Raw genomic sequence first — 17092 nt, forward strand, 5'->3', positions numbered from 1 at the left:
GCGCAGCCTCGCTGCCGGGGCCTGGCGGGGAGGGGGGAGCGCCGCGGGCGCGGGTCGTGTTCGCGGCTCCCGGGCTTCTCGCGTTTTGTGCCCCCGAGGCGGGCACGGCCCTGGAGCGAACCCAGGTAAAAGACGCTTCATCCGTCCCGGGGCCCAAAGGCACGGTCGCCCGCTTATTTATTGCAGTTGATATTTCTTCTGTCTGGGATTTTGGAAAATGTCCATTGTAAAGATTACCTCCTGCCAAGCCCTGGTTTTATCAGACTGCTGGTTTGTAAACTGGGGTGAGACATTTAGGCTCAGGGTCTCCTTCACTCCGGTCGTCGGTTGACTACTTTCACTGTCTTACGAGACCCTTGTCCCCGTAACTCCCGGGCAGTACTCACGCTTCAGCCTGCGACACTTTGCTCACCGTGGTGGTGAAAGAGGGGACAAAAACCTGTCTAGAGATGGATTCTTTGCTCGGTGGCTTTTTAAAAGTCGTTTTTTTAATGGAGTAGAACGTACTTTACCAAAAGTATTTGAACGTGCAAGTAACATTTTAAAGCAGAATGAAACCGTATTAAATAGTATGAAAAATGAAATAGAAATCTACTTTCAATGTAAGCAAATGTTAGAAAATGGAGAGAAACCAAACAAAACCCGAAGAGTTAGTAAATGTGAGACTCCGCCTCCCGGAGTTGACTCCGCCTCCCGGAGTTGACTCCGCCTCCCGGAGTTGACTCCGCCTCCCGGAGTTGACCGCAGTTGGTGACCTAACATGTTTTTCTGAACCATTTGTTCTCTTTAAATTGGAGCACATCGTACAAAGGCCTTAGAACTCTGCTGTCACTTAATCTATGACAATATTTTTTTTTGTCAAAACTTGTAGGGCTACATTGTGTCACTTTGGTAATTTGCCAGAGTTTATTGCATACATATTCCTTGTTGGATACTTGGATAGTGTCCAGTGTCTCAGTCTTAAAAACAGGCCTATCCTCTACGTACCGAGGTCCAACAAGACTTTTGTTAAATCGTTTCTTCAGGATAAATTCCCAGAGATGGAATTTTTGAATTATACTTTGTCAGAACTGGTAGGCTTTCAGTACATTTTATCTAAAATGTTCTGTTGACAATTTGAACCAGTCTAGATTTCCTTACCAAGTATTTGAGAACATCTTGAGCTGTTTGTTCTGGATCGGGAAGTCTGAGCCTCAGGCTAATGAGCCTTACAATTTAGGAGTCTGGAAAATCGGTTGAGGAAATCCTGACATCTTTATTTTCATTAACCTCCAGCTGAACTTTCTTTCTGCAGTGAACGTGCCACGGTGGCATTAGCAGGCGACACTGCACGCCTGGCTCCGTCTCTGGTTTGGAGTCCAGGCGCCTTCCCAGCCGATTGTGGGCCGCTCACTGCAAAGTTGAGCAGAGGCCAGCCCCACTTGAGACGTGTTCTGCAGTGCGGCACCCATCCGGAGTCCAGATAGCACGGATTTGTTTCTCGCAGTGTGTCCCCACACTCTAGTAGGCCCGGCTTCCTTTAGGACAGCTCTGGGCAGGGGAGAAGTTAAGAGCTGGTCCCAGGCCTAGTGAAGGCGGCTCACCAGCCACCTACTCCATGCTGGGCAGAGAAGCTGATGGTTTCGTCCTTGCTGTTTGTGCCATAATCTGACAAGGAGAGAGTTCAGACCTTTCTCAGCCGTGGCCTGGGGGCAGCTCGGACCCCACAGGCAGCATGTCTGCCCGGCCCACCCCTGCAACCCTGCTCCAGACTGACTCGAAATCTGCTGTTGGCTCTTAACGTCGATTCTTTGTCATCAGATTAGGGCCGCTGACCTTTAGTTTTTGCAGGACAAGAACTGCTGCTCTCTGAAAGCTGCTGGAATCATGAGGTCTAAGAAAGAAGAACACGGCTGGAATCCAGGAAGGCATCTGTGACCCCACTGGGACTTGGGTGAGTGGGACCTTCTGAGCTCGGGACCAGCTGACCTCAAGGCTTTCATGTCAGTGCCCAGTACGGCTTCCGAGGGTCTTCACTGCATCCTGCAGCTCGTGTTCCGTTCAAGATTCTAACTCCAGGCTGTTTACAGATGGCAGACGTTGATTTCATTTGATCCATGTTGTAAAGAGCTTTGTGTTCCTCACCTCCATGTATATACTGTGCATTACTCATGTTGTCTGGTGTTGCATTGTGTGAACATTCCAGGACTCCTGTATTCACTTAGTGACTGTCCTGTGGAGGGACAGTTGGGTCTCTGCCATGGACATTCTTATGTGTGTCTTGTGCCCATGAGCAGGACTCTCGCAGAAGGAAGTTCTGGAGGGCGCAACTATTCGTGGGATCGTGGTGAAGGCTGCCAAAGGGTGCTTTTGATTTTCTCATTCCCCCCTCCCTCTCCCATTGGCCCGTTGACTGTGTCCTGTCGGGAAGGGCTTTCTCCTCTTCCCTGTGCATCACCCTGGAGGTTTGGGTGCTTATTCTGCTCCGAGGGTTCTAATCCTGCACTACCATTATCTACTTTCTCACGCTGCCCCTGGATCTCTCCGGAGGGCGTTCCCCTCTGCTTCCTTCTGTGTCCCCGTCATTGTTTGAGCACTTCCTATTCTGGCCCAGCTAATGCCCAGCCCTGGGATCGGCCACTTCTCCGAGGAGGCTGCTTCAGCGGGTGGAGGATGACATTTAGAAACAAAGACTGGGCCAGGGGGCTCGCTGCCTCTGAGCCCTCAGCGGCCATGTTGTGCAACAGAGACAGAGATGTGAGTGTCAGGGGCACGCACGGTGTCTGGGCGTCTATCTGTCCAAGCCGTGGCGGCCGCGGCCTGATTCGGCCGCGGCTCTCAACGCCACCGTCCATCCCCCCTCCCCGCTCTCTGCGTCTGTGCTGCCTCTGGAGGCACCCCAAGACCTCGCCCCCGGTAGCTGCCAGTACTCCCCTATTGCTCAACCCGGAATTCCTGACCATGACTCAATAAAAAAGCCTACCATTCAGAGTTCAGTGTTTGCTTAGGATTTTTTTTGTCTTGAATCTGAGCACATGAATTTTAAAGACTGTGTTCAGAAGGTACTTGGGTGAGTTCTTCATCTCCTCTCTTCAGTGTGACTGTTATTTATTTGGTTTGTGGTTTCTCTCATATATTTCTGTTTGTATCTCACTTTCTTTTTAAGTATTTATTTTGAGAGCGAGAGAGTGTGTGTGCTTGTGTGCCTGCAAATGAGAGAGGGGCAGAGGGAGAGAGAGGGAGAATCTCGAGCAGGTTCCACACTGTCAGCCCGGAGCCCATAGGGCTCCGTTCCATGAACCCTGAGTTTGTGACCTGAGCCGAAATCCAGAGCAGGACACATAACCGATTAGCCACCCAGTTGCCCCCATATCACACTTGATAAATCTCATTCATTGTGATGAGGGCGCAAAAGACAAGCTGTGGGCAGCCTGCAAGCTGGCGCCCGCCCAGGGGGCGTACGTGTGACAGTCCTCAGAACAAAGGAAAGGAAACAATCGGTAACTGATGGAGATCACAGTCATACGGGACACAAGTCTCCGTCCCTTTACAAGCATCTTAGTAAATTACAAGAAAAAGGCATTCTTCTCCACAGCCTCATATCCAGAAATCTGTAGACTCCGTTTCTGGGAGCCCCAACAGCAGCGGCCCCCCACCCCCACCCCGTGATGTGGGAACAAAGGCGAGAAGGAAATGGCAGGTGAGATTGAATTTCCGAATAGGCTGCAGCCCATGGACAGACACTGAGGCAAATAGAGTACAGGCGTCCCCAGGGTCCCAGCTGTCCTCGGGTCAGTGCCCTCCTGGAGGGATAGCAATCCTGGCGTGACAATAGCAAGGCCTCCTGTGGTCTGTGGGTCCATTTTAGTGCATGAAAATCTCTTTAAAAACTTCGTCTTGTCTTTACCTCCCCCCCCGCCCCCCCCCATGTGCCACAGGATAGAGCGGGTCCCTCTGCACAAGCCAGCGCAGCTCTCTCTGCCCATGGGTCCTGTCCCGTGGTTTAATAAAATCACCATTTTTGCACCAGAGACTTCTTGAGAATTCTTTCTTGGCCGGCAGTTGTGAACCCCTGTCACCCCGAAGTCACAGCTACCTGAACAGGTGCATTTGCGAACTTGTCCTCTCTCGATCCCTATCCGCGCCCCCTCCTGGCCCACCACCAAACAGTCTCCTCAGTCTGGGCCCTACCCTCCCATAGTTCTTGTTGCTCAATGTAATTTTAATATCGTTGTCCTATGCGTGATCTGTACTCAGCCTGTGTGTGTCAGAACCTTCCCTCCGTGGCGCTCTGAGGTTCGTCACGATCTGCCTCCATGTGGGTTTCTTATTTATTCTTTTTAAGGTATATTCTGATCTCAGAACTCAGATTTTCTGTTACTTCTCAAACTTTTGCCTTCTTTACCTCTCTATTTAAAGATTTTAGTTTTTTGGGGGGCGCCTGGGGAGCTCAGTCACTTAAGCATCCGACTCCGGCTCAGGTCATGATCTTGTAGTTGGTGAGTTCGGGCCCCGCGTCGGGCTCTGTGCTGACAGCTCAGAGCCTGGAGCCTGCTTTGGATGCTATGTCTGCCTCTCTCTGCCCCTCCCCCACTCATGCTCTGTCTCTCTGTCTCTCAAAAATAAACATTAAAATAATTTTTTTCAAGACTTTATTTTTAAGTAATCTCTGTACCCAACGTGCAGCTTGAACTCACAACCCCAAGATCACAAGTTGCACGATCCCCCAACTGAGCCAGTGAGCACTCCTTCTTTGTCTCTTTAAATAGCCTGTCTTAATTTTTTAATTTATTTTATGTATTTTATTATTAAAAAAATTTTAATGTTTATTTTCGAGAGAGACAGAGAGTGGATTGGGGCAGGGCAGAGAGAGAGGGAGACACAGAATCTGAAGTGGCTCCAGGCTCCGAGCTGTCAGCACAGAGCCTGACGTGGGGCTCGAACTCATAAACTGTGAGATCATGACCTGAGTCGCAGTCAGACGCCTAACCGGACTGAGCCCCTCAGGGGCGCCTGGAAATTCCATTCTTCTTATTTTTTCCATACTTGGGTTAATGTTTCTGTAACATTTTAACTTCATGTCTCTGTGCTGCATTCCAGGTAATTTCCTCAGATGTTTTTTCAAATAATTTTTTATTCGGCTGTAATCATTTCTGTTTAGCCCATCGAGTTGTTTCTTATTTCAAATTTTTCAAACTTCTTATTTTGAGAAATAGACCTGCAGAAGAAAAAACTTTAGCTGCACACCCTTCTCCCGGCCCCTCCCGCCTACGTCTTACATGAGCTTCGCTCGGTTTGGTCAGTAGTGTGGAGTGTCCTCCCCGACCTGCACATCGGGGCACAACCACTGGCTGATCTGCAGACTGTATCCGGCCAGTATGCCGCTGGTGTCCCTTTGCTAGTGGGCGGTCCTGTCTGCGGACAGCCCCACATTGCCTCCAGTGTCTTCCTGGTCTTGACCTTTGTGATGTGCGTCCTTCTGGGCGTGTCTGACGTATGCTTGTGGCTGGATTTGTGGTCGTGTGTCCGTGGGCATGAACCCCACAGCAGCGCCACGTTCTTAGTGGATCAGGGCAAACGCCGTCTCTCTCCTTGCTGCTGATTTCAGCTTCGGCCGCTCGCTTGGGGCGCCAGCGTCTCAGGGCGAAGCCAGGCCTCCCACTGGTGATGAGCCCGCCCCTGCAGGGGAGCGGCGTGGACGCCAGCATGCCCTTGCTGCAGCTCGCAGGCAGGGACCCCTCTCTGGACATTCCGCGTGTCTGGCTACCTGTGGCCACTTGGGCTTGGTCCTGTGCGGGACCGTCCTGTCCTTTAGAGCCTGCAGCCCTCAGGCCCCACCTGTCCCTCCCTGGAGCGGCCAGGTCCCTGCTCCTCCCCCGCTTGCCACCCCCTCTCTTGGGTGATCTTTGATCTTTGATCTGCATCCATTGATCTCAGCCCGCCTAGGTCTTCAGGCCTGAATTGAGGAAGTTTTCTCTGGAGCAGTTTGCTTCTTCAGGCCCCGGTGGCCGTGTGTGCGGTTGGGAGCAGGACCCAGATTGCCTTCCAGACTCGGGGCCCACCCATTGCGGGCACCCCTGGTTGCTTTTGGGGGGGTCCTGCCTGAGTCGGGGCTTCCTAGGACCCTCTGGTGAGATTTCGCTTCTGCTGCCCTGTTCTTGACCCCAAGGGCCCTCTCCTGGCCCGGGGCTGCCTCCCTCCCGATCTGCACTCCTTCCAGCCCTTTCCTCACACTGCCCGTCTTGCTCGTTTCCCAGCGGGCTCTGCAGCTGCGTTCTCTGTTCAGGCCTCTCCTCAGGCCTTGACTTCCCACTCAAGGTCTCTCCTCCGCCTGCTGAGCTCTCCAGAGAAGAGTCCTCCAGCAGTCTGCCCGGAGCGCAGCCGCTCTGTGGTCCTCAGTCCCTGCTTCCCCGAACGCCGAGGCCTGTTTCAGCCCCCACCTCAGGCCCCCGGAGGAGTCTGAGTTTGTTCACTCTCCCGACCAGGCCCCTTGACATCTACCCTTGCCTTCTTCCCTCCCCCACCTACGTGAGTGGGTTTCCACTTCGGCAGAGGGAGGCAAGCAAACAGCCGGGGATCCTGATGTGAGGGCTGGAGGCAGAACCAATGTCTGTGCCGCCCTGGACGGCCCCAGACCTGGCTTTCATACTGGGGCTTGGTGTGGGAGCCGCACACATTTGGAGGGCCCCCGCCCCTCCATGCCCCCAGCTGGACATGAGGCCAGAGGTCCGCCCGTCCCTGTGCCCAGGTGTCACGTTGGTTTGTCACCGGACTGGGTGAGCCGTCTGTGGAGATGTTGGTGGTCCCGAGAAGACAGTGTACTGGAAGGTGAGCGTTCCGTGGTGGCCTGGGCCTCTGCCCGGCTGCCAGGGCCTCGTTCTGGATGTGGGGCAGGAGCGCTGGTGTGTTGGCTGCTGGTGTGCACGACGGGGCCTCTGGGTCCCCGGCCCCTGCTGCGTCCCCCCCCTTCCGCCCACCTCCCCCAGGCCTGATGGCGTCCTCCTTGCGTGTGGGGGGAGGGGAAGTGCAACGCTCCAGAACAGAAAGAAAGTTCCCAGCACCACCAGAGACCCCGGTAACCAACTCCGGGTTCCCCGGAGAGACCCTCGCACTCTGAGGTCGGGTCTGCGTGACCGGACAGCAGGCTTCAGGGAGTTGGGGGAGGTCCGCTCTGCGAGGAGGTGCTGCCCTGCTTCCCACGGCGCTTCCCGCCTCCCTCCCTGGCAGCTGGTCCAGTTTGGAATCCGAATCCAGAATCAAAAGGAAGGTTCAACTCTAACGAGTAGTCTCTGGTCTAAACAAGCATGACCTCCGTCGATGCCAGGGCTCAGGACCGTCCGCCGAGGGCCTGGGAGACGCTGCTTCTGATGACAGGTCCTCTTTAGGGTGCACGAGGTTCTTCACGTACAAATCTGGAGCTGCTAGAACAGTTTAGAAAATAGCACAATGCCTCCCTTCCCACGGCCATACACTTGTCGACGTGTTGCGCTTTTCCCCTGGGCTCCCTGTCGTGCCCACCCCACAGCCTTGGGCCTGAGTTCCCTGCTCCCCACTCAGTCTCGGAGCTTTTGACAGTTTTGTTCGTAAATATTGAGAGTCTTGGCATATTTCACGGCCCCGTGGGGAACCGCGTTGTGTATTTCCTTCCACCGCGTGGTCCCGGCGTCTGAGCCGCGGTGGGGGGAGGCTTCCCGTCTGCTGTCCTGCTGGAGGCCCTGTCACTGCTCCTGCTTGTTTCTGCTTCAGGAGACATTTAGGTTATGTTTTGCTTTTGTTCTAACAGAACTGTTGCATTAACCCCGGTCCTCGGGCGACGTGTTCGAGGTGCTCAAAGGGCTCACGCCCCAGCCCCCCCAGGACCACCTCTGCTCCTGCAGGGTTGTCTCTTCTTCCGATGTTTCCTGTCACTCACGGAGACGCTAGGTCTGGGCTGTGGTTGTTTTCAGCCTGGGACAGTCGGCGGCCGCTGCGGGAGGCTGGGAGGGAGAGGCCCCCACATGGTGGCTCCGTGTGGCCGCAGTTGAGAAGTAGCCAGGGGGCTAGAAGTCATTCTGGTGCCCGGGCCGCCCCATGGGTCTCCGTGCTCGCTCGTGTGCGCCTGGCTGGCCCCCTTGGCCGCCTCGTTTGAGCTCTGAGCGTGTGCCGCAGCAGGGTGGCCTGGCCTGCTGGGGGCGGGGTGGGGGGTGCTTCCCCGGGGGACCCCCAGGAGCAGCCAGGGCGGGTGAAGCGGTCGCTGCCGGGTGGTGCTTCGTCTTCCAACGTCAGAGGCACCCGTGACCGAGCGGAGTCGCTCCCTAGCGCAGATCTAGCAGAAACACGGAAGGAACGCCCACGGCGGCACAGTGTGGACGCTTGTTCCCAGAGGGGGTGCGTTCAGGCGTGACTCAGGCACGTGCCCTCCTTCCTTTAGGATCTACTTCCTTGTTAAAGGTCTTTGTACAAAGGGAATGTGTGTGTTACTCAGATGGTTATTTCTGGTTTCTTAGGACTTGGAGCAGGGACGACGGGGCTTCTTGGGGGAGCGAGCCTGGACTTTGTCAAGGAGGCGAGTGGGGGCGGTGCTGGCTGCAGCTCTGCCCAGACGCTGCGAGTTCCTCAGGGGGAGGCCCGGGCCGAGGAGTGCTGGGCCTGGGGGGCCGCTCCCCACCTGAGCATTCTTCACTGTGAGTGCCCGTCCTGTGGGTGCTTCTGGATCGTCGGCCCCTTGCCCTGCAAACTGGCTCGCTTTGGAATCTCAGCAGCGGCTTCAGGGCACCTGTGCCAGATGCTGTTGCCAGGTCCCCAAGGAGCAGGACCTGGTGGTACTGGAGGCCCCGAAGGGGAGGCTTTCCGAGGCGGCAGGGCCAGCTGAAGCCGAGAGGGGCAGGGGGAAGGGAGGGCGGCCAGGCCCCAGGCAGAAGGGTTCCTCGCTCCCTTGAAGGAGCTGGGGCCCGGGGCCCCTCGGCGTTGGGGTGCTCTCTGCTCTCAGGGCTTGTTCCTGCATTGCATCAGTACCTGCAGCCAGACCCGGGTTCCAGGCAGGGGAGGACAGACCCCCACGTCCCCTCTGGCCCAGCCAGGCCAGCTGCACGGGACCCACCGACACGTTGTCACCCCAAACCACACAGGGGACTGGGCTGGGGAAGAGCAAGCAGAACACGAGGGTTGCAGTCGGTGTCCTGAGGCCGGTGCTGTGTTCTGGGGAGGCTGCCCTGGCGCGGCCCTGGCGGGGCTTGGCGGGCATGCGGGCGGCCTGGGGGAGACGAGGGTGCTGGCCGGGCCTCATGGCTCCAGGCTCGTGGACGGGCAGGGACACCGGGGGCTGAGGCAGGGCAGGGGGAGGATGGCCAAGTCTCCGGGGCTGCCTCTGCCCGGGGGGCCAGACAGGAGCCAGCTTTGCGGGGGGGGGGGGGGTCAGCACCTGAAGCGCAAGGAGTCTTTGTGCGCTAGCCTGCAGATGCGCAGGGGCCAGGGGGCAGCAGGCGGCCTGAGCCCCCGGGGGTCCTGCTGGAGGGGCCAGGCCGGAGAGGGGCTGTGCGGGAACCCCCAGCACCCGGACGCCCCCTGCTCCACGCGCCTGGATGTTGGGGATGAAGTATAATGGATTTCCTTTTAGATGTATAACTGAGTTCCGCCAGGTGTCAGAAACTGAAGGAACAGGAAATCTGAGTGGTCAGCCCATCGGAGGCTGCCTGGAGACCAAGTTTGATGTCATTGGGAAAGGATGGGGCAGGCTGTTGTCACTGGGACTCTGCTGAAAGCAGGGACTCGGAGAACTTGCCGGCCGCCCCAGGAGGAGCCCCGTGTGACTCAGCCTGTGATCTTTGGAGAGAGGCTGGAGGCCCACCCCAGGAGCATGCCCACAGGCCTGAGACCGGCAGGTGTGGGGTTCGTGGGCTGCAGGGTTCATCTAGAAAGTGGCGTAAAGGGGCCCCTGGGGGGCTCAGTCGGTTAAGCACCGGACTTCGGCTCCCATCATGATCTCACAGTTCGTGAGTTGGAGTCCCATGTCAGACTCTGTGCCTGTTTTAAATCCTGTCCCTCCCTCCCTCCCTCCCTCTCTCCCTCTCTCTCTCTCTCTCTCTCTCTCTCTCTCTCTCTCTGCCCCTCCCCCGTCTTAAAAATAAACATTAAAAAAAAAAATAGAAAGTAGCATAAAATCGGTCCTGGCCAGTGACACCCCTGGGGCATGTGGCAGTGGCAGACCCTGAGCCCTCTCCCTGGAGCCCCCCCTCCGCCTAGGGCACGCAGGGGCCCCACATGTCAGGATCTGCTGCAGGCGACTGTAAAGCACACCAGCAGAGGCCCCAAGGCCAGAGTCCACCTGCACCTACGCAAAGTTGGGGTGACCTTGCTAAGGTCTCTGGTAATGAACTGTAAGAGACCATAAAACAAAAGATACAAGAAGGGATCGAAAGCTTAAGGAGAGAACAAGACGCCAGGGGCGCCTGGCAGTGGGGCACGTGACACTTTGTATCAGGTGGTGAGTTTGAGCTCCATGTTGGGCATAGACTTTACTTAAAAATAAAAATCGTTTTAAATTGGGACACCTGGGTGGCTCAGTCGGCTGAGCGTCCCACCTCGACTCAGGTTATGATCTCACAGTTCATGGGTTTGAGCCTCGTGTCCAGCTCTGTGCTGGCAGCTCGGAGCCTGGAGCCTGCTTGGGAGTCTGTGTCTCCCTGTCTCTGCCTGTCCCCTGTGTGTGCTCTGTCTGTCCCTCTTCTTCTGTCAAAAATAAACATTAAATTTTTTTTTGAAGTTAAAAAATAAGATGCTGTGAGAAAAACAGACCAGTTTCAGGTGAAACCACATAGAAATCATAAATGAGAAATCCAGGGACTGTATTTTGAAGCCAGTGGGTGTATTAAAAACCCAGCTTCTCTGGCAGGAGGCAGGTCAGTCCTGGGAAGAACAACTCAAAAAGCCGGATAAAATACTAGCGGTGAGGTGAGGAGAGCGCAGGGCCCACGGCAGGCACAGGGGCTCCGGCAGTCTGGGGAGGGTGGGAAGGAGCAGAGCCCTCCGGATGGCTTCGGGGGACCCGCTGGCCGAGGCCTGTGGCGGTCGTCCATGTCCCCGCATCCCCTGGCGGCCTGGGGGTGGCCAGGCGTGGAGGCTTTGGTTTGGGGCACCTCCGGGAGGAGGTGTGGGAACTGCCGGGGCTCCCGCCCTCCCGTGGCCGTCAGACCAGCACGCAGGTGTGAAAACAGGACCCAAATTCCGTGTTTGCGTGTTCAGAGTGACTGCAGGTTGGTGTCTGAAGCTTTTAAGGACGTCCAGATGTTCACCACCAGTGACGCCTTGTCTCTCCCTGGCAGCTTGAGCCTGTGCTCACTGGGGAGGGGCGAGTGACGGCCACCGGGCACCTCGCCCCCGCCCCCTGCAGCCCTTCACCGGGGAGCCGGCCTGCCCCATGCTGCCCACGCTCTGGAGGAGACGAGCATGTCAGCCTCAGCAAAGCCCTCAGAGCTGGCCGAGCCGGCCCCCGGCCCCGAGGAGCAGCCCAGAGGGAGGCCGCTCCTCGCCTGGGGCTCGCTCTTCGGCCCCCGCAGCGAGAAGATCGTGCTCAGCAGGAGCGAAGGCGCCCCTGAGGAGAGCGCGCTCACCATCACCATCACGGAGACCACGGTCATCGAGTCGGACCTGGGCATGTGGAGCTCCCGGGCTCTGCTCTACCTGACGCTCTGGTTCTTCTTCAGCTTCTGCACCCTCTTCCTCAACAAGTACATCCTGTCCCTGCTGGAAGGGGAGCCCAGCATGCTAGGTAACCGGGCCCCCGCCTCCGGGTCATCCTGCGTCCACTTGGGAGGCCCCCAGAGGAGCCCGCGGCCCGGGGAGGAGGGCGCCCAGGGCTCGGGCCGCGGCCGCGGCCGCCCCTCCCCTCAGAGCGCGCCCTTCTCCGCCTCCAGGTGCTGTGCAGATGTTGTCAACTACGTTTATCGGATGCATTAAAATATTTGTTCCTTGCTGTTTATATCAGCACAAAACCCGGCTTTCTTACCCGCCCAATTTCATCATGATCATGCTGTTTGTGGGTCTAATGAGGTAAGGAATCCGATATTTTGGTTGACAGTTGAAGTTTTTTACATGCAGAAAATGTCTTTGCTGTCACCAAGAGTGGCAGACCAGCTGGGCGACGCTGTGATTAGGCGATCCCAGGTGTGTTTTCATTGCACACTTTACGTAATCACCAGGGTTGTCTGGAGATTAGGGCCACAAATGCATTGGTTTTGATCTGGATGCAACCAGATTCTTTTTGGAACAGCCATGACTGTAACGTACTGACGGTTTGAGAGAGGTGCCCCTCCTCTCCCCGGGCCTGCCGCACCTGCGGGACGGGACCTCGCCTTCCTGGGAGGGGGGAGGGGGCGCAGGGCGGGGGGCGGGGCAGCCAGCCCCTCCGGGCGTCCGCGGCGCCCCTGCAGATAGACTCCTCAATCCTAGCGACATGTCTGCTTATTGTCAGGTTTGCAACGGTGGTGCTGGGCCTGGTCAGCCTGAAGAACGTGGCGGTTTCGTTTGCTGAGACAGTGAAGAGCTCCGCTCCCGTGTTCACGGTGATCATGTCCCGGATGGTCCTGGGGGAGTACACAGGTGGGCACCCCGAGGGGCGCGCTTCCCGCGCCCGGGACCTTCTGGCCCCGCGCCCAAGCCTCACACGGGCACCTCCGCGGGTGTTTGTTTGCCTTGGCTGTGCGCGAGGCCTCCTGAGTGGTGGGGACGCAGGAGCCGGGGAAGGGAGTGACCGTCACCTGTTCCAGGACCGCCTTCTGTGTCATTCGAGGTGGCACCTGGTGACACTCCTGCCCTGGCTGGCTGCTTCCTGGGTCCCTCCTCGGCTCCTCCGACAGCTTCCTGCTGGTCACTGCTTCTCCGCCACACTTCCCATCCTCCCTGAGGCCCAGCAGGTCCCAGCCCTCTGTGGCTGTTTCCAGCTACACGTCACACACGCGCGTCCCTGTTTCTCTTAGCAGCCCTGGAGGCGCAGCCTGGCCAGTGTCGTTCCGTGAGAGTAGCCAGAGCTGTCCTCACAGGCGCCTCGATGCGGACACGCATCTGCTTCCGTCAAGGAAAGGCCAGGATCCCACAGTATGGCCGATGGGAAGGAGGGACGGTGGGGCGGGCGTGAGACAACCTGATCAGAGCCGAGGCAGCCGTTCCTCGAAGTCATAGGCAACGTGAAACAAACGAACCTGATACGCAATCAGGTGGCCCAGCCACACTGAAGTGTTCATTCCAGCAACCTTACAGCACCACGATCCGGCCTCCAGCTGTGGCGGCGAAGCCTGTAGCAAGCCAGCTAGCTCCCTCAGTGAGACCGACGAGAACATCGTGGAGATACTTAGCAAAAAGAGCCTGTTGGGGAGAATGACCGAGGGACCAGGAGTTTAGAGCCGAGGGCCACCAGCACAAGGGACCCCGGTGTGTGGCGCCCTCCCCACAGAGGCGTTTGCTGGTTCTTGAGCTGGCACTCCAGGTAGAGCAGCCTCTTGGGGCTGTAGGGCCGAGGGACGCGGGGGCTCCAGAAAAGCCCAGGGCCCTCGCCCCGGCCCCCGAGCACGTGGGTGCCCTCGGATGCCTTCCTGCAGCGCAAGCAGGTCCTTCTAAGGGAGAAACGGCACTTGGGGCCACCAGCCCTCTAGGACCCACACAGACCGCCCATCAGGCAACACGTGCTGCCAGGCCGACCAGGGCACAAGACCACATGCCGCAGAGCCGAGAGGGTGCTCACAGCCCCCTGGGCGCCTGAGCCTGGACAGCATTGTCCTGTGCCGGGAGGTGGCCTTCGACTCTGATGGTCAACATGGTCCTCAAACACGGAAGACTTTTTTCCTCATTTATTTTGAATTTCAAAGTAAACTAAATAGTATCTGAAATCAAAACATCAGAGGCCCCACGCCCCGTTCCCAAATCGGCTGTGCCTTTCCGTGTGCTCAGTGGGTGTTTGTACCTCGGGGTCACGTCTGCTTCCTGGACCTCAGAATGCAGCAAAGAGCAGTGACCTCCACGTAGAGTGTAGACCGCAGATCATGCGGAGCCTCCCTGCGCCAGGGCATGAAACTGCCCCCCGCCCCCTGCTCCCTTTTTTGACGGAGACCATTCACCCACCCTCATCACCCGCAGGCGAGAATTCGCACCACTGCGGTGCCGGGCAGGGAGGGCCTCGGGGCTCAGGGCCCCGAGCCTCCCGCTTCCTGCCCCTGCGCCCAGCAGGCGCACGTCCTCGAGGACGGCCTCGTGCAGTGCCTGGCTTGGGAGAGGGCGATGGGTGTGGGGCAGCCGGGCGCTCTGATCCACTCTGTTTCCCAGTAGAAAGACTCAGTAGCTACATGTTTTCGAAGTCAAGTGGACGTTATCGGCCTTCATGAGGGGTGTGGAAATGGCCGTGGCGCACGGAAGAGGGGCTGCAGTACACGTCGGCAGCTGCTGATGGCTGACGCCGTGGCGCTTGTGTGTGTTCTACCGTTTCCAGGGCTGCTGGTCAACCTCTCCCTCCTCCCCGTCATGGGAGGCCTGGCGCTGTGCACGGCAACGGAGATCAGCTTCAACGTCCTGGGGTTTTCAGCCGCCCTGTCCACCAACGTCATGGACTGGTGAGTCGGGAAGGGCGTGGGGACCCGCGCTGTGATCGGGGTGATGGCCGCTTACATCCAGATTGACTCAGAATTACACCCCGTACTCAGAGCCGGGCACATCGGGTGCTGCCTTTTCCTCAGTACCAGAACACCTCGTGTCCCAGTTAGGTGACCTTTGCTCAGAAAACCAGCCAGGAATTGACAACACAGGGCCTTGGTATTAAAAACACGCATCTAAGGGACACGGTTAGCTAACAAAGGCCAAATGCACACAGTTGTAGTGGCCCGACCCTTGTGGGTAAACGTGTAAAATGTGTGAATCCCGGCTAAGACGTCCTACAGCAGGAACAAGGGGCAGTTTCTGGCCTGGTGGCTGGCCGGCCCCCGAGGCCCATGGGAGGCCCATGGCAGGTGCCATGGGAGGCCGTGCCAGGCGCCCGAGGAAGAGCATCACATGGAGGGTCCTTGTCCTGCAGCAGGAAGGGGCTGGATGACACGTTCCAGATTGCTCCTTGGAAGGTGTAGAGCCGTCATCCTGCGTCCAGGCTGTGGTGTTGAAGTCCACACTGAGGCCTCGGCTGGACCTTGAGAACTACTGGTTGCTTCTAGGTCTCTCCTGTCTCTGGGAAGGAGAAGAAACGACCACACGATTTCCAGGAGTTTATGGTTGCCTTACTGTTAAAGCCGGACAGGCTCATCCTGAGGTTCCCATCCCACCGCCAAGTAAACATTTAAAAGTCACCTTTAATTCCATTTCGGACATACAGATGTATGTCCTCCTGGCTTTTTCTCCCTGCATTTGTAGTTCCTAGAAATCGAATACGGGCTCATCCTGCATTCTGTCCGTATTCTCTAGTGGAAAGGCTCAGTAGCTACTTGCTTTTGCATTAAAGTAGAAGTTAGCGGCTTTCATGAGACGTGCGCTGGGCTCCGTCCATGTGGCCATGTGGGCATCGAATGCCGGCACCAGGGTCCCGCAGGAGCCGGAGCCTCGTGACTGCCGCCTCGTACGGCACACAGAGGCCTGAGCAATGATGAATGTGTCCAGATGTGCAGGGAGCATCTCCTCACATGTGGCCCCATTTGGGTTTCTGACCATCACGAAAGGTAAATTCCCGTCAGAGAGACGGAGCCCGTGAGCGCCGATAGGGACTCTTGATCCTTGCTGCCAGTGTTTCCCAGACGATTGTTCTGGTCTGAAGTCCTGTAGCCAGAGCTTCACCTTGTCCTGCACTCAGTTTCTGCATCAAGATAAAATGAACCCACCCCCTGCTTCTGGAGCCCGGTGCGCAGTCACCAGTCGGCCTGGCCTTCGGTTCCTGGGGAAGCGGGGCACGGTTTCGCTTGCTCTTTGGCCATGTGTTGTCTTCCCTGTGGTTTGTCTGGTCCGTGCCGGAGTTTTGTGCCTGTTTTTTCCGCCGGAGACTTCACGTGCTCAGACTGCTTTGATCACTCCCACACGTGGAGTCCCCAGGTGCCCGGCCCACGGCACTTGTGGATTTATGGGAACTCTTGGTTCAACGTGGGGTTTTGTGCAGCACTGAGAGCAGGGACTCTGGGATCCTTAGACACCTGGGTAACGTCACAGGCACATCACCCAACCTGAGTGCCTCAGTTCACTCTTTCTTAAAGTGGCCAGGCCTGGCGCCCCCCCTCACGGGGAAGGGACACCCAGGAGCCCCCAGGGTGGGCCCAGCCCGCAGCGGGCATGCAGGGGCCGTCCCCGAGGGGCCACCATCGCTGTCACTGCTGAGGGAGGGTGCACATGCTCGGTCCACTCGAGGCCCTTGCCCACTTCTCGTATCGCCCGGTGACCTCTTCTTCTCTTTATTCTAGTTTGCAAAATGTGTTTTCGAAAAAGCTCCTCAGCGGGGACAAATACAGGTTCTCGTGAGTATCATTGGCCCCTGAAACTCCCCGTTTCATGGGCCTGCGGGGCCTCCCTGCCCACTGCAAGTTTCGGGATCCCCTACAGACCCAGCACCATTGCCCCTTCGGCTTAAGTGGCTTTGAGAGTACTCTGTGGAGGGGCGCCTGGCTGGCTCCGTCAGAAGAGCCTGTGACACTTGAGATCTCAGGGTCGTGGGTTTGAGACCCACGCTGGGTGGAGAGATTACTAAACAAAATCAGTAAACTTGAAGAAACAAATAAGTAAGTGCTTTGAGGAAACTTGGGAGAAAACCCCACCAGTTTCCGGCTGCACCGCTGAGGCACCTGCAGGGCCGGCTCGTGCTCGGCCACACGGGCCCGCCCCAGGGCCGCGGGTTCCCTAGAGCGCTCTCGCCTGCACGTCCGGGTCCCACGCAGAGCGCGTCAGGCGTGTGTGTTGCCCCCGCAGGGCCGCGGAGCTTCAGTTCTACACGAGCGCGGCGGCTGTGGCCATGCTGGTCCCCGCCTGGGTCTTCTTCCTGGTGAGTGTCCGGGCAGCGCCGCGGGCGGGGCGGGGCGGGGCGGTGGTGCTCTCCGGCTCCCGGGGGCAGCTCTCGGCGTGGTGGCGTCGCGGCATCGGTCACGGAAGGTTGGCAAGGTGCGCCTGAGGAGGAGGGAGAGCCGGC

General features: G+C 57.6%; 1 protein-coding gene across 4 annotated transcripts in view; it reads left to right on the top strand.

Annotated features, from left to right (window-relative positions):
- LOC115298360 (solute carrier family 35 member E2A) overlaps window positions 1-17092 on the top strand; it is a 26726-nt gene that overhangs the window by 428 nt on the left and 9206 nt on the right. The window contains exons 1-8 of one of the 4 annotated variants that reach the window (XM_029947041.1): window positions 20-125; window positions 1295-1933; window positions 11280-11725; window positions 11871-12006; window positions 12428-12555; window positions 14435-14555; window positions 16374-16427; window positions 16876-16948. In XM_029947041.1, the coding sequence (XP_029802901.1) occupies window positions 11404-11725; window positions 11871-12006; window positions 12428-12555; window positions 14435-14555; window positions 16374-16427; window positions 16876-16948 (834 nt within the window). In that variant the 5' untranslated portion in view covers window positions 20-125; window positions 1295-1933; window positions 11280-11403. Of the gene's footprint in view, window positions 1-19; window positions 126-1294; window positions 1934-11279; window positions 11726-11870; window positions 12007-12427; window positions 12556-14434; window positions 14556-16373; window positions 16428-16875; window positions 16949-17092 lie in introns of those variants that run through there. The other 3 variants (XM_029947044.1, XM_029947042.1, XM_029947043.1) reach the window with 3 other exon arrangements.

This window comes from Suricata suricatta, chromosome 8 (genome assembly GCF_006229205.1).
Source record: "Suricata suricatta isolate VVHF042 chromosome 8, meerkat_22Aug2017_6uvM2_HiC, whole genome shotgun sequence".
Lineage (NCBI taxonomy): Eukaryota > Metazoa > Chordata > Mammalia > Carnivora > Herpestidae > Suricata > Suricata suricatta.